Source organism: Drosophila innubila, chromosome X, assembly GCF_004354385.1.
Source record: "Drosophila innubila isolate TH190305 chromosome X, UK_Dinn_1.0, whole genome shotgun sequence".
Classification (NCBI taxonomy): domain Eukaryota; kingdom Metazoa; phylum Arthropoda; class Insecta; order Diptera; family Drosophilidae; genus Drosophila; species Drosophila innubila.
Window position 1 is genome coordinate 25,280,952 of NC_047626.1, and position 17,654 is coordinate 25,298,605.

Here is a 17,654-nt window from a genome sequence, read left to right on the forward strand (position 1 = left end):
CAAATTGTAGTTATTAATATTACGGCAGTTTTTTTTTTTTGTTGACTATGCTTTTTGTTTACTTTTCTCTCTCTGTGTATATGTGTGATCGTGTTAGTGTAAGTATGAGATTCTTTGTGTGTGTATGAAATACTTTTTACAGAGATTTTACTGTTTACTAAAGTTGAGCTGGCTCGCTGATTGCATTCTGAGTTTCTAATTTCTAATTAGCGGGAAGCATTTTATAAAGCGCATATTACACGCGAATAGATTCCTGGTTAAATACTTTTTTGATTGCAACTCGGAAATTATGTTCTTCTTTTTTATAAATAACCAAAAAAAAAAAAAACAAAATACAAAATTCATTGAAGAATAAAATGTGAAATAGTGAAAAAATATGTTTATTTAAATGTTCTTCACTGTTTCGGGAATCGTTCGGGGGTACAAAATGGGAGTATTAAATTTGGCATGTCTAACTCTTAAAGTCTCTGATATTTAGGTGTTCATACGGAAGGACAGACATTCTCACAAATCCAATAGCCTCTGTACGCTATGGATACTGGGCCAAAAATGGAAACACTCTGCAAGGGTATTTAATATTCGGAGCGCCGAAACAAGAGATACGCTTTATCTGATCTATTGAGCAAACTGCGAATATCTTTATGTTAAGGCGTTATTTCATTGCGTGTGTGTGTTTTTGTATGTGTGTGTGTGAGTGTGTGTGTCTGTGTGTGTGTGTATTGTCTTAATGTATGTACTTAAATTTGCTTTTTAAGTTAACTGCATTTCGTTTGCTGGGATTACGATTCTGTGTGTGATTAAATTATATTTAATATGCATTAAAGTTTTCTTTTTATTTATTTTTATATAATAATTTTTGTAATATAATTAATATTATTATCTTTATTTGTTTTTTATTTTTTATATTTTTCAATTGGTTTGTTCGATGTTGTTATTAATTAATTAATGTTAAATTTAGTTAATTGTTTACTTTACGCATTAAATTATTTAAATTATATATTTTAAATATATTATTTACCTTTTGTTTTTTTCTTTGTATTTTTTTTGGTAGTTTTGTGTTATTAAATTTTTAAATATTAATTAAAATTAATTAAATTTAGCAATAGATTAAATTTGTTTGTTATTTGTTCTACTTAAATTAAACTTAAACAGCTTTTGTAGTCGTTTCTGGCATCCAACGTAACACTTGACAAGGCCAATCTTATACCACTTAACATCTTTTTTACTGCAATTTGATTGGAAAGTGTCATTGAGTTGCCCAGATACATACGTAAGTATAAAATACAGATACATAAAAATAGATACATATTTTAGAATATAGAAATTGTTCGTATGCATATATGTATATAGAGTGAATGAGGCATACATATGGGCAAATCGCGTGGTAGGGAGCAAGAGAGCGCGCGACGTGGATAGAAAAAAGAGAGAAAATAGTTAAATGCTTTTGATAATTGACATTTATCGATTACAAAATTTAAATATTATTGGCATGTCAATAGTAAGCTATATCTCATCCTCCAACTACACAAGCTGAAAGTGGCTATAATTTAATAAAGCTAGGAGCTTTCAATAAAGCTTCGTTTAGTCTTAGCTGATGCTGATTTCAAGGTTATTTATTTTGTCAGTTTCCTTGACAACACACTGATACAGAAAGTCCAATCTAAGATTTTACCTTTAAACAATGAGTTAAGACCAAAAATTCTGATGAATGCAAAAATAATTTTTGCATGTAATCTTTTAACGTATTATTATTTGAAATTTAAAACATTTATGATTTAAAAAAGCCATAATTTTTTTTATCAATGTATTAAACTGTCGATTACAATTAAATTCGATCAGAGCTTTCAGTCTATGTTGCAGAAATAAATTTGGGGTATTTTTCGTTTTAAATAAAATTGGATCAGCTTTCAAAGCTATTTTAAGCTCACTTTCAACCCTTGTCATTGGCGCTGTATATGCAGAATTAGCTAAAGTTTTTGGTGCTGGTGCAATAGAAATTGGGAATCAATACAGGTGCTCATAACAGAAGAATTGAAAATGGATAAAAAGAGAATGATAGAGAGAGAGAGAGAGCTCTGAAAGCTCTTCTCTGGATTCCTAACTGATACTGGATAAGCATACGAAATGCTGCTCGAAATTGGGTTGGTTGGAAGGAAGGCAGCGGGGTTTGTGTACAGAAAGATTGACACAGAAACAAAGAGAGAAATTGAGAGAGACAGATAGAGAGAGAGAGAGAGAGAGAGAGAGAGGGGGGAGCTTAGGGGGAAAGTAAGAACGAACACTTACCCAGTAGTCAAACGTCGGTCTCGATGCTAACAGCTAGCGCATTGTTGTGCCTCATTGTGAGACTGCTGCCAGCGCTGCCGGTGGCCGCATTGACGCTTATTGTTGACTGTTGCTGCTTGAAGCCATTTTGTTGCTGCAGTTGCAGCTGCTGCTGCTGCTGTTGCTGCTGTTGTTGCTGCTGCTGCTGCTGCTGCTGTTGTGGCTGCGGCGGTTGCAGTTGCAGTTGCAGTTGCAGTTGCGCCTGTGATGCTCCCAAAAATGGAGCTGCTGCACTACGGCCAGGATGTGTTTCAGTTAATCCTGGCGTCGATTCAACACCATCATCCAAATCCATCATATCCGATGAGGACTCAGACAACGATGATTTCTTCAAGTGTTGACCTACTTGTAGTTTTATGCATTTGTTTAGTGTTGTTTTCATGATCGTTATCGATCGTTATCGATCATTTTTGTTTTGTTTTTGTTTTTGTTTGTTGCAGTTTTTTGTTTGTTTGCAGTTGTTGTTGTTGTCGCAGTGTTTTTGTAGCAAGTGTTAACAAAGTTTGTGTGTGTGTTTTATTGTTACAGAGATTAACAGTGATTGGGAATGCAATTGGAATTTTTATTCAGGAGTGGGGTTTTGTAGGAATTTTGAGTTTGGTTTTTGGGATTTTTTGATTACAAAATAATTCGTTTATTTCATATATAATTATATATTTTAATTTTTTTTTTTTTTTTTTGTCGATAGAACGTTTATCGAATTGACAATACGATTGATTGACGGAATAAAGAGAGAAACAAAAAGAAGAGAGAGAGAAGAGAGAAAGAGGAGATCACACATACAGTTGTAATGTATTAATTACAAAAATGCTTTTTGTTGTAGTTCTTGTTACACACAAAACACACAGTACGTGTAAGTACGTTTTGGTAGGTCCATCTGTAGCACAGCCGCACACAGTGTTGCCACATGCGGTCAACTGTCACAGCACATGTGGCAACCTCCGATGCGACCCTGCGTGCGTGATGCGTGCGATTTGCAGTACGGTCAGGGGCTGCCAGATCGTTTGTCGGCCAGCTTGGCTGGTACGGCAACGTCGCCGCATCAGGCCTTTCTTTTCAAATGCCTACGTTTTCGTTTCTTTCTTCGTAAATGTTTCTATTTTTATTCGACTCGGGTAACTGTTTTCGAGTATACGATTTTGTGTGTGTGTGTGTGTTTGTGTTTCTCTGGTGTGTGTGAGTGTGGGTGGTGTGTGTGGTGTGGGTGTGTGTGTGGGTGTGTGTGTGATTTTACTTTGATGCCAGTCCAGTCGTATTTGTGATTGTGATGCGAGTAGAGAAGTAGGTAACAACTTACCTAATGTACCTGGCAAATATGGACAACTAGTAACATGATTAAAGTTTTGGCTCTGCATCTCCTCCTGATCCGTTTCGCGGTGATAGAAGTAATTGAAATTACTGACGATAACCGGTACGGGTAGTGCGATTGTCAGTACACCAGCAATCGCACACAATGATCCCACAATTTTGCCCCAAACGCCGACGGGTCTGTTTATCGTTTATCGTTTATCGATACATATATTCAATTCAAATTGTTTTTCGTTATTGCATATCGTATGTCAAACGAATTTCAATGCAATTAAAATTCCAATTACAAATCAGTTTTCATTTTATTTATTTTCATTTTTTTTTTGGCGTTTTTGGATTTTGTTTAATTTTTGTGAGATATTTTTGTTATGGATTTTTCGGTGCGTTTTTTAATTTAAGTTTTTTTTTTTAACGAGTTTCGTTTTGGATTTGGTTGTTGTTGTTTTGGTTAATTTGATTTGAGGTATAGATATATATATATATATATATTTTTTTTTAATATAAATATATATTTTTTTTATATTATATTTGGTTTTTTTTGTTTGTTTGTTTGGATGAAGCGAGCGATGTTAACGAACGAACGATAAATAAAATGAAAATACAAATATATAAGAAATGTAAAGTAAGAATAATTCTCGTTTTGGTATTCTTTTATAATAATTGTTTTTTTTTTTATATATTTTAGTTTTTAAGTTCTGTATATATATAATATTTTTGGTAATAATTATACGATATATACGTATACAGATACGAGTATATATATAGAGTTGATTATATAGAGGCAAAAGCAGTAGAAACAGTTAAAACAAAATAATAGTTTAGCAAGGAGTACTCGAAATTAGGCACACAACACTTAAAACAAGTAGCGTTACGTGTAAAGAGTTACGAGTAACGAGTAACGAGTGGTCTGTGATTTTGGCTTAGGTTTTGGTTCGAATTTTGGTTAAGGTTCTTTCTCAACTCCTTTTTAAGTAATTAAGTAGTAAACGTATGTGTGTTTGTGTATTTATATACATATGCAGACATTATAACGAGTATTGTCGAAGTGCGAGCGAGTGACACAGGTGCGCTCCAAGGGGCGAGTGAACGAGTGAAATAAGGGTGTGTGTAAGAAAGAGAGAGAGAGAGTGTGTGAGAGAGAGAGAGAAAAAAGTTGCGAGTAACTAAACTTTTAGTGACAGAACTACTCAAAGTTATGCGCAACTGGCGGCGTGGGCGTGGGCGGGGCAGGGCGGGACGGGAGCAGGAAGCGGGTAGCAGGTAACGTGAGCTGGACAAGGTAGGAGCAGGGCAGGGCAGGGCAGGGCAGGGCGGGCATTGAGGATGCTCTGGGCCCAGCTCTATGCATTGATTGATCCACGGCTGAAAAACTTTGCATGTGTTTGTATACGAGTTTGTACAGGTGTGCGTGTGTGTGCGTGTGTGTGCGGGTGTGTGGGTTTGTGTGAATAAGTATTTGTTGGAGTTTTTTCATTTGATTTCTTTTGGGTGAACATGCGGCATGCATTTGATAAGAGCAGCTAACAATATTGCGTTATATTTGTGTAATCGGTATTGAGATCGATATTAGTTATCGAAACAGCCACGCAGTTGGGCTGTAATGGGCGTGGCATGCTGCACTATGTACCAAAGTGTAAAGAGTCCAACTGTTGTATGTGTTTTTGTTTTGATGAGCTTATCAATGTCATTGGAGTGAACACTGTACAGTGTGACAGTGCATAGCAATGAGAGTTGTGTGTGTAGTGTGTAGTTTATGGTTTTTTGGTATCACTTGTATCTTTGTTGGTTTATGTGAACTAAACAACGACACATCGTTACATTGAAAATGATAGAAAAACTGGTTAAGTTTATAGAGCTTTTCTAAGCATTTCTCAATAGCATTTCTCCTCTAGGCAATAGCAAAATTTCAATTGTTAAACAAAATCAATAGTTGGGACAACTGAAAATATTGCTTTTGCTAAAGGACTTTCCTTTATTTTTTTTTTTTGTCTGGGAAAAAGAACCAGCACGGAACGGAACGAAACAAAATGGAATGGAACGGTAACAGAACACAGTGGAACAATTTATAGACAGTTAGGTAAATAGGCATATAAATTAGAGAAATAATCAAGAAAAATCGCTAAATATATATAATTTACGCTTAGTTTGTAGCCAACTGAGAAACGAAACGAAATGCAACGCAACCAGACAGAATGGAATGAAACAAAATCATGTAATTAAACGAAAGTAGAGAAACAGCTCAGCGAGTCAAAGTAAGTAGCAACAACAATGAAGTTTGCAGATTGGAATAAAAATGGAAATAGATGTAACTTAAATTGAAGCGTTAAATTTGTATATTCTTTTAATGTTTGCTTTGGCTTACGACTTAGTATATGGTTAGTATGTGGTTTATAAATAATGATAAACGCTTTACGAAAGTTTTGTATAAATAAACTACAACGCGTTGACGCAATAATTGGCGCCATAAAACAAACAAATAAATGAACAGAAAACTCAGAAACACAAACGAAAATGGTAATTAAAATATTTAAATTATGATCATTTATATAATCAGAAAAGTTAGAATTGTAATTGTATAGATTTGCATACGTCATGTCACCATATCCAACGGTGGTCATGGTAACCACAGCCCACCAAAATGCATCGGGTATGGACTTGAAGAAGGAATTTTCGCTTCCAGCTTCCGCAAAATAAACCGCTGATGAGAAGAGTACGACGCCTAAAAAAATTGATGGGAGAAATTGCTTTGCATTGGTTCCGGCTCGATATATGTATATCATAATTATAAATTTCTATATTTTTTTTTTTTCATTTTCTTTTAATATAATAATCTATTTGAATTTATTATAATTTTTATTTTTTTATAACTCAAAAAAATTTGAAATGAAATCAGTTTTTTGTCCTTGTCTGTTGGATTGTCTCTGGCTGGATTCGCAGTAACGGTCCGCAGGTAATATTCTTTACATGTGTGTGTGTGTGTCTGTGTAAGTGTGTAGGTGTTTGTATGAGTTGTCTGTTGAACGTGCTACACAATGCTTGACTTTTTTTTTTATTATTATTTTAAGGGTATTTTGCAGACAAAACGGAACAGGCAACGGCACCGAAACTCTTTTGAATTCCTTTTTTGGGAATTTTCGTGTGCTTTTTTTTGTTCATTTACATCTCCCCCTCGACCACAGATCACATTGTGTAACACGCTTTGCAGCTATATTCTGTTTGTAGTCCTAAAAAGATTTGGAGTTTTGGATTTCATACAGCTTCGTGACAAAAATGAAACTAATCCGCGGCATTCCCAAGCAGAAAACGCTGACCAGCGAGTGGGAAGGAGATAATTGAAGGAAGGGACGTAGGAGTGGCAATTGAATCGGTTTCTGGTGTGCTCTGCTTGGCCTAGAAATATGGTGATATCCTGATCCTATAGCTTAACAACGTAGATGAAAGCAGAGAAGTAGACGTATACAGAGACGTTGACGTAGACGTAGACGTTGACGAAGATGACGACAATGGACAAATGGTTTTTAAATGATTTGGAGATGTTTTCAGATTGCTTATGTGGTATTTGATTTATCGATTTTATATTATGGATTATATTCTGCTTGGGATATTTGGAAACTCAACACTGAAGGACCAGACAAAACAATAAGAGGAAAGTGAAGGCCCAAATGCAGAACATGCCGAAACAAACTTCAAATATTTGATCGCAAGAATTCAAACAACATTTTCAAAATTAAATAAAATCAAATCATAACAAATTGTTGTAGACAAAAACAGAAAAAGAAATTATTGAAATTATATAGCGCATTTTGTTAAATGGTTAAAACAAATCGAAAAGCGAGTGAGCAACGACAGCAACAATCATATCGAGATACAAAGATACAGCTCGAAATAGGATGGACGGAGGAGAATTTGGCGGGATTACAGCGAGCGATCACAACAATCAACGACGTGACGACGACGACGACGACGATGCAACAACGATGATGATGATGATGATGATGATGATGATGATTATGATGTTGTGGACATATAAATTATGAATGGGGGCTATACAAGGCAAAGATACGAGTAAAAGTTAGTGATATGGATACACAGAGAGTATAGTTACAGTTACAGATGGTTAAAACACATAACGGTATTCATATATACATAACTATATTGCATAACTTTACACTAGAGAAGTTTCTCTTGGGAATACTTTTAAAGCACAATCCCTCCTAACTTGTAGATCTGAATGAAACAGATGTAGTCTCGGCTTTAAAGAGACGATCGAATGGATTTCACATATTTACATACTAAAAAAAAGATGAAATAGGAACAGAAAGCATAGGAACGACAGAACAAGGGATAGAGAAAGCTGCTATCTCTCGATGTTATTTACTTGCTCTCCTTGGCATACTTATTTGAAGGATCGTCTGACATTATAACAAACAGATAGAGGAAAACGCTTAAAGGGGACCGAAATTGTATACAAAGATAAAATAAAAGAGTGAAAAAATGGAATGATAGTTAGACAGACAAAGAGATAGAGAGGAAAACAGAGATAGAGGGAGAGAGAGAGATAGAAAGTAGCGCTATATTACAGTTAGCAGGTAAAAATTAACTTAGATGAGCGCAGTTGCAGTTGCAGTTGCAGTTGCAATTGTTATTGGTTATTGGTTGTTGTTAACATTTTGGATTGATAGATGAGTAGATGTAATGTAAGTTGTACCTCATATCACCATATCCCACCGTAGTCATGGTCACCACAGCCCACCAGAATCCATCGGGTATGGACTTGAAAAACGAACTCTCGCTGCCAGCCTCCGCGAAATAAACCGCCGATGAGAATAGTACAACGCCTGGGCGTAATTTTAAACAGAGATCGATTAATAATTAGTTAATTAATTAATTGATTATATCATCTATAAGTTGTTAGAAATTGAGTGAGTTTTGAATACAGTATGAGTACTATACAATTCAAATTTTATTTCTCTTATATATTTTGTTCAATTTTCTGCTTGGGTCTGAGCGCTGATCGTCGATCGGGGCAACCTTCAAAAATTACAAAACTTACATATTTACGAGTATGCAAGTGCAAAATATGAATCGAAGGGTTGGCACCCACACGTTGGTGGGTTTAAGGTTTGAGTATGTATTGTGAATGTCGATATATCTACATATGTATATTTATATAAAAGTATTTCGACAGTGTTTTCTTTTTTCTTTTTGATTCTTGTTTCAAAACAACTACAAGAGAATTATACATACAATAATCAACTAATTGAAAGACCTTTTTTACTTTCAATTTTAAATGTTTTCTATCTAATATTTATTTAATATAATATTAATCTGTGCAGAAACTATAATGAAAGGTGTTACAGAAAGAGGTTATAAGTGGCAAAAACGTGATGAAATCACATTATATATATAACAGGTGTTGTCTCTCTGTATGTGTGTAAGTAAGTAAGTGAGTTTGTGTGTGTGGTTGTATTTGTATGTATGTGTGTGTGTGTCACATAATTAGATCGCAAAATATTACAAATCGAAATAAAGGGGAATGCTCACAACGAAAGTCTTCGATCAAATCCGAAGTTCAACTGCACGAATGTTGAATATTTATTTCAACATTTATGTAGCATACTTTCCAGCAATATTAAACAATCGATGGCTTGATATTTCTATCAATTTATCGATACTTGTGTTGGGTTAGTAATGCTTCTAGATTTGTTGCAAACTAGCTAAATGACATTATGTAGTTATTTGTTAACGTTTCAATTGCTATTTTTTATTATATTGAGATATAAACAGAAACTAACTAGTTAGAGTACTTTGTACAATATGATATACAGACGTAATTTGTAGATATTATGTATATAGATATATAAACATATAAGCGAGTGTATATATATATATATATATATATATATACTACACTACAACAAGGCTAATTATATAAGTAAAAAAAAAATAATAAAATTAAATGGAATTAAACGTAGAAAGAAAACAACTTTGACAATTTCCTTTGTGATAGCGACAAAAGACAACAGTGAATTATACATATAGAAATAAGATTTAATAGTACGATTACAATCACCTTTTTTAGTTCTTCAAGCTTAGCGAACTAGCTTAATTGTTAAATTGTCAAATAATAAATGTATATCATTTATAGGTGCATTTATGTATCTACATATGGTAAGTACATAACGACCGATCAATTAATATATTCAGTAGCAGGCGCTAGTTAAATAACTTTAATCCCACATTTTAGTAAGCTCCCATAATTAATTATAATTAACACAACAAACAAAACAAAACTTAACTGAACGCAATGCAACGAAACGGAACTAGAACACCTCAGATTGATCTTTTTGTTTAATATAGATGTATATATATTGTATACATATATATATGTATATATATTTTTTATAAATGTAGAGAATTGATATCGTATATCATATATACATATATTTTGGTTAAAGTTAATTAGTTAAACATATACAACAACAAACTATAAACTAAAAGCCAAAGAAACGACATCAAAATAACGTAGATGAAGTTACGTTTACGATAATTACGATAACGATAACGATTACGATTACGGTTACGGTTACGTAATGCGAACAACTTGATTATGGTAAAACATGAACAACAATACAAGGTATGTTTAGTTATATAATAGAATAAGTATTTATATTATAAATATATGTTATATATATTTTTTAGCTTTGAAAATCTTCACTAATTGTTGTGTTTATTTCGCTAAGTATTTTATACTATTTATTTATTTATTTTTTTTAAACTTTTTTTTTGTGGTTTGTTTTGGACAATTCAACGCAAAGAAGTTTTCCAATTTTAAGGCATTTGGTGCGTAGTTTGTGTGCAAAGACGCTGAGAAAATTAATGCTTTCGAGTACAACAGATAAGGTAAGAGTATATATAAAAAGATGCTCCCAGAAAATCAAAAGGTGAGGTGGTAAATGATAATAGATAAAATATATTAATGTGTAGATTTAAAAAGAGATGCCTTGCGTACTGCAACAAAATACGTGTGAGCCTTAAAATTGCCAACGACTTATGCGAGGGGCGTTTATAAAAACCATAGTTATAGTGTTTTTACACTGTCAAAGTATATCAGGAGTAATAGACTAAAATTCGAGTACATTAACATTGATTGTTCTCTAGCCAAAGACGATCAAAAAGTTATAGACATATACTAAAGATTGATATACACATTGATGTATGTGTACACTTTTAAGGATACGATTACGTTTACTTGGTTTACCGACTATCTAAAGCTCTGTATGTTTCCAAACGGCGGCCCACCAGAAAAAAAAAAAAATTTAAGGATATATACCGAAAAATACTAACAAAAATACTGTGGCGGTTTTGTATTGTAAGTTGGGGCAATGTTCCTTTTGGTAAATATGTAAGTATTACTTAAGCTAAGTATTGACGACAATAACATCATATATATATATGAATGTATAGTATATACGTAGTTGGATAAGTATACATATAAGGTAGTCTATAGGTATTATACGCTCTAGGGGCGTCTCTAAGTGTATTCTGCATCTTGTATAACTAGTTAAGCTACTTGTATTATGTAACTAAGTAGTTGGTATAGTAAGTAGTATAAAGTTAGTATATAGTTTAGTTTTAGTATTATTGTATAGAGGTATGTTCACTCTTCTTCATCATTTTCTCTTTTAGGTAGACGTAAAAGATACTGTGTGATTAGCTTTAACTAACGGTAAGTAATTTTACTTAAAAGAAAGTACTTCAGCATGATATATAGAGTAACCCTCTTGGCATATCATCAGACAGCAGTTTGATCACTTGTTATGATCATAAGTTCTCAAGTATTTGTTTTTTGGTAATTGAAATGACAAATTATAATTAAAAAGCATTAAATTGACGTAGTGAATTTACTTTTGAAATTCTTTTTGTTTGCTGGGGATTGATATATAGTATTTATTTGTGGGAAAGTGTTGTTGTTGTTAAACAAATGGTGAGCAGTTAAAAATGTGCTGGCTGTTATGTACTTAAATTAAAAAATGTATATCTAAAATTGTACTGTAGTTGTTGGTGTTTTTTTTTTATTTATTTTTTTTTTTTTTGCTTTGGATTGAATTAGTTTAAGCTGAGGAGAAGTATTTGTTTTGCTAACGTTGCGAGTAGGTACGAGTATTTCATTTTGGAGCATTGTGACAGTCTGTCTGAGTTAAGGAGTGGGACGAGTTATAGTTTTAGTTAAGAGGTCCACTGGTCGTAGAGGTCATAAATAAGTTAGGTAGTTTAAGATAGATAGAGTGTATAAATATGGTGTTGTTGTGCATTTTGTTTCATTTTTGTTTGTTGTATTTGCTTGTTGGCTGTTTTGTTGTAACTTACCTATAAATAAGAAAAATATAAGTAAACCTAATTCCCGCATTGAGGCTTTCAGAGTTCGTCCTAATATTTGTAAACCCTTCGAATGCCTAGATAACTTAAATATTCGAAATACTCGAACTAATCGTATCACTCGTAATATTGCCAAGGACATAGCCTGATTCGATGACTTGTCCTAAAAATTTATAATTATTTATATATATATATATATATTATGTATATTGATGTATGCAACATATGTAAGTATTGGTGTGTATATTTAAAATAGCAGTAGTAGTAATAGTAGTAGGAGTAGGAGTAGTAGTAGAAGTAGTAGTATATTTAGTTATGTATAAATATATATTTATATTTGTGTGTTGGCTGATTGTATGTGTGTATACGTGTGTGTACTTGTGTGTTAGTTAGTTAGTTAATATACAACAATAATTCGTAGCAAGTGTTTGTTTAGTACGTTGCTACAAGAGTAGTACAAAAGGCACTAAGGATAGCGTTTAAATCAAGTTGATCAAGTATCAAGTATCAAGTATATATATATATTTATTTTTTACTTAGGCAAAAGCATTGCTCTATCATAAATCATAAGCTCTGGCTCACAATGTATTTAATGTTCAGTCTCAAATTTAGGAACCACATCCATTATTAATATTCAAAAATTATCACAAAGCAGGCAATTTTTTGTACTTAGAAATCAAAGCAAACAACGCGACAATTTTTTAATATCTATTTAAATTAATTTGTTAATTTCTTGTTTGTATGCAAAATAAAACCATGATGATTATAGCTTATTTTCATACAATTTTTTATGTGTGTATTGTCAAGGTAATGTGTGTGTGGGTGTGTGTATGTGTGTACGATTAGCTTTACAGTTTGGCCAAACAAAATCTCATACCTGTGGACTGACTGGCGCTTTTGGAAGATTTAACGTATCCTCCTCTTCGGCAACGACAGTCGCTAGTGTTATAAAGTACGGAATGATGGCGATTATGTCGATAACATTCATGACATCCCTGCAGAAATTTAATTTGTTCGGACATGCGAGGAACCTGCACAGGTGCAACACAAAAAATCGCGATATGATAGAACCGATACGAGAGATACAGAGATAGAGAGAGAGAGAGAGAGAGAGAGAGAGAGAGAGTATGAGAGAATGAGAGAAGGAGAGGGAGAGAGAGGAAGAGAAACACAGATAGAATTACAGTAAAGAAAAGAAAGAAAAAGCAAAAAAGAAAACGTACAAATATTGCAGATGTATATCAAAATGTTCTATCAATATAACAATAATTACTATAAATTAGACAAGTGAAAAGTTAATTTAGAGTCTATATATAGTTAAGACGAGCTGCACGACTATGAGCGCTACCCTGTACACAGTTATCGAAACGAGCCATACTTTACTCTTTTGCGTAGATATAAATCATAAGTTCTTAAACAATAATTCAGAAAATGACGTTATGATTTTACTTTAGTTTTGTGCACAGGGTATATATATATATACATATGTAAAGGGTATATATAAAATAATAAGCATGGATAGCTACTGCAGCGCCTCCTGGCGGTCAGTTCTGACCAAAACTAATTAAGTTAGAAAAACTTTCTAAATCTCATTAACTTAGATATACTATGTATAGACAGATCGTTTTATAATTGTTATGGATAGTACACATACCTGACAGTTAGTTCAAATGTAAACCAAATAATACATAACGTTTCTATAAGGAAGAAAGGATCTGTGATGTCAGGCACCTCGTCTTCCTCGATTTTTGTGCCATTTGTTGTTGTATTGAACACCTGCAAAGAAAATGTGAGATTCAAAAGACATATTCAATATATTTCAAATAAATAATAATATTATATAATTGGATTGTTTGTTGGCGATACGCACCTTGTAATGCTTAAATTCGGGTAATGTTTCTAGACAAAATATAACAATTGATAGCAATATAACAAATACACTAATTATGGCTACAACTCTGGCGGCTTGCGAGCTTTCTGGATACTCAAAGAGCAGCCAGACTTTTCTTTGTTTCTCATTATCCGGTAATGGTCTTTCTTCCTCTTTAATAAAGCCTTCATCCTCTCTGTTGAAATAAAGAAATAAATGGTAACAGTTCAAGAATATGTTAAATAATGCATTTTTAATTAACATTGTGATTGAATGAGTGTGTGTGTGTGTGTGTGTGTCTGTGTGAGTATCATATTCATATGTATGCGTATATGTGTGTGTTTGTGTGTTTAAGCATTAAGTTTTGTTTTAGTTCATGTTTCTTTTGTTTTTTGAAGCCCTAAGCAGCGATTTGGTTTGGCAGCCCTTGAATAGCTAAGCGAGCAAGCTATATAATTAAATTATTGGTATAAAACGCGATCAGAATCGATAATCGATATGCAACATAAAAATCGATAACATAACATAAGTTACTTTGTGGAAAAGAGTAAAATTTATTTGTGATTTCGCAATCGTAAATTGAATATTTGTAATTGATATTGAAATTGAAATTGGAATTGAATCAAATGGAATGCAAATGTTGGCTCTGGCCTCTGGACTCGCCGTGTCTGTTAACCCATTTCGTGGACTCGTTCATCTTCGGCTTTTTGACGATCCCGGCCACAGTGCCCCCCTCTTTGCCGTATCAACAAAATTTTAGGCTGGTGGTCAAGTGATTAACAACTGCTTCTACGAGTATAACGGTATTTGAGTTCATCTTCAGTCTACGTACTGTTATATGTAGTCTATGTCTTTGTCTGTGTGTGTGTGTGAGTGTGTCTCTATGTGTGCATGTGTATATGTGTGTGTGTGTGTGTGTTTTCTTTGTCTTGCGAAGAATGCATCTGCAATGCCTATAGAAAATTGACATTCTAGATGCCATAAAATATGTTCAACGCTCAATAAATTCCTAAACATGTCAATTCAATGGACATTCACAAACTCAACAACAATGTAAATGGACGACAACAACAAATTTGACATTCATAATATGTTTGTGTATGTCTGCATTGTATGACATACTGCACAACAGCCTTACAAATGAGCACAAAAATGATAATCTTTGCGTAAAATTTCCATTTGAATAAAGGCTCAAATGTAAGCAATTATTTATAATAGATCGATTGAAAGAAAGATTCACATTCCATATAGTTTCAATAAGACCCGAAAGTTCAGTTTAATTACACAAAATACAAATGTATGTCCTCATTCATTTCTTAGCATTTTTCTATCAATTATACAATGTTTACTAACACATATCACATTTTTCAACTGCATTAAAATGAATGCTCAAACCTAAAACCTTGTTGAAAGCTGTAATAATTCTCCATTTCTACGTTCCACGTTTCATGACTTTCTTAACAATTTATTATTTATAGTTGATAACTTAAATTTTGAGGAAAATAAGTTATATTTTAATTTCCTCATCAAGTTTGAATGGAAATTATCTGATTAAATTGGGATTATTAACTTTGCTGTGATTGTTGTGTTGTTTTTCTTGGCATGTGTTGAACTCTAAATTTAAGTAATGCAAGTACTTAGATTAAGGTGCACACTACTCGCAATTAACTTTGATTTCTAATGTATAGTAAGTTGAATAAGCAATTTTTTAAGATTTTATTTTTTAACTTGTGTTCAAATGTATTTGTTACTGTGTATGTGCGTGTGTATACGTGTGTGCGTCTTGGTCTGGCACTTGTTTGTTGGTGCCGTGTTGCATGCCTCGTCAACAATTTTCTGCCTCCAATGAGCTAAACCAATTTGCCTTTTGCTGCACTCTTTGAGTTTGTTAACCTTTTTTGTTAGTATTCACTTTATGTATTTTTGTTATTAGTTTCCTTATGTTTGTTGTTTTTTTGTGAATATATTTTATATCAATAGTTATTGTTTTGGAATTTATGTTTTGTTTTTTTTTGAGGATTTTTTTTTGGGCAACAGGCTTACCTGAATTTATTAATTGCTTGATCACCTAATTCATAAAATTTTATTTCTTCACTAAATACGTCTAAAGGGACATTGACCGGTCTTCGTAGTCGGCCACCTGTGAATAGATGTGTACATATTGTTGTTGTGCGAGTTGAGCAGGTGTGTGTGTGTGTGTGTGTGCGAGGGTGTGATTATAGAGTATGTTGTGATTGTTGTTCAGTTTGATGTGATAGGGGGTAAAAGGGTAATTATAGGCATGGGAGGATTTTTTTTGGATAGAAAGAAAAGAGAAGAGTTATTCGGATTAGACAAATAATTAATATTTATAATTTTAATCATATTGCAACCGTTGAATGTAAGTGAATAACACTTACTTGGCTACAGAAGTAATACTTACCACTCTGATAATAGTATAAAATCGCATCGAAGCTCGGACGACTACGGTCAAAAAAATATTCATTTCTAAGCGGGTCAAAGTACCGTAATCTCCGAGCTGGATCCCCAAGCAGTGTGTCCGGGAACTGATTTAGCGTACGTAGTTGTGTCTCAAACCTTAACCCGCTTACCTATTGAATACAAAGTACAAAAACCAAGCAATGAAAAGATTCAGGTAAGTGAGTGGCGGGAAGAAGGTGGAAGGGGGTAGGGGGACAGGTTTGTACTTACATTTATAACGACTCTCTCGCAGAAATCATGATCGTGAGGAATGGGTTCAAAGTGTTGTGGTCCGCCACCAAAGCCATGACCAGCCCCCCCTTCTTCGTCTTGACTGCTCAATTTGGGCAAAGACCTGTAAATAATAAAAAAATAATAGATTTAATTAAGTTTTGATTTAGTATAAACTTCAACAATAGTACAAATAAAACAAAAGTTCACATTAATTCGAAAAGAGTTTCATATTCGTCAAGTCAATAGACGTATGTTAGAAGATAGTTCTCTCAAGTGTAGATTTGATTTTTTTATTAAAAAAATAACATATTTGTAATGTTGACAAATCCACAGAGCAAGTTGAAATTAGAGAGATAAAGTAGCTCGGATCTTTAGTCTATTTGGATATTTTGAGCAATCTATACTTCTTCTATTATTTTGTTAAGAAGAGTTCTTAGTTTCTATATTCATTCGTACGCATTCAACATAAAAATAACGTATGCTAAAACATTTTTGAATGTTGACAAAATGTGGCGAAATATGCAGCTATTGATTGGCACTATAATTGGTGTTAAGGTTGATTTTGGTCAATGGTTCGTTTTCAAGGAAATAACAAAACACCAAGGCATTCGCACGCGACTCAAACAGTATTTTTTTCGGCTTCAAGTTCAAACACTGATTTTAGAGAAACCTGAGGGAATATTTTAATGCGACTAGTTTCAAAATGTTGTGCATTGATGCATCTTAATATTGTCTTCTATTTAATTAAAAAAATGAAGTAGTTTATTTTTTATTTAACTTTAATCACTTTCGCACGTGACATGTCGCACGCGACTTTTTGTTCCATCATGTTTTTTTTTACTTCGTATAATTTATATTTTAGCTTTTTATGTCACTAATAAGCTTTATTAATAGAATTAAAGTGTTTTCTTTGCATTTTCATTGATTTGTTGGTCCTAAAAGAAAGATATCGTCAAAAAATCATAATAATACAAACACTCCATTTTATAGTAGATGAAAACTTTTGGCAAAACAGGCAAAAATGTTGAAGAACTTAATTTATTCAAAGATGCAGTCGGTATGCTCAAACTAATAAACT

At 33.1% G+C, this 17,654-nt stretch overlaps 1 protein-coding gene across 1 annotated transcript in view; it reads right to left on the bottom strand.

Moving 5' to 3' along the window:
- Positions 1–1,116: 1,116 nt before the first annotated feature.
- The window catches only part of LOC117793753 (potassium voltage-gated channel protein Shaker), a 76,772-nt gene continuing 60,234 nt past the window's right edge, over positions 1,117–17,654 (bottom strand). The window contains exons 2-12 of the mRNA XM_034634146.1: positions 16,574–16,697; positions 16,305–16,473; positions 15,926–16,022; positions 13,883–14,078; positions 13,667–13,788; positions 12,890–13,043; positions 12,004–12,175; positions 6,223–6,352; positions 3,623–3,813; positions 2,287–2,667; positions 1,117–1,225 (exon numbers count right to left, since the gene is read on the bottom strand). Of these exons, the coding sequence (XP_034490037.1) occupies positions 2,294–2,667; positions 3,623–3,813; positions 6,223–6,352; positions 12,004–12,175; positions 12,890–13,043; positions 13,667–13,788; positions 13,883–14,078; positions 15,926–16,022; positions 16,305–16,473; positions 16,574–16,697 (1,729 nt within the window). The 3' untranslated portion in view covers positions 1,117–1,225; positions 2,287–2,293. The remainder of the gene's footprint in view (positions 1,226–2,286; positions 2,668–3,622; positions 3,814–6,222; positions 6,353–12,003; positions 12,176–12,889; positions 13,044–13,666; positions 13,789–13,882; positions 14,079–15,925; positions 16,023–16,304; positions 16,474–16,573; positions 16,698–17,654) is intronic.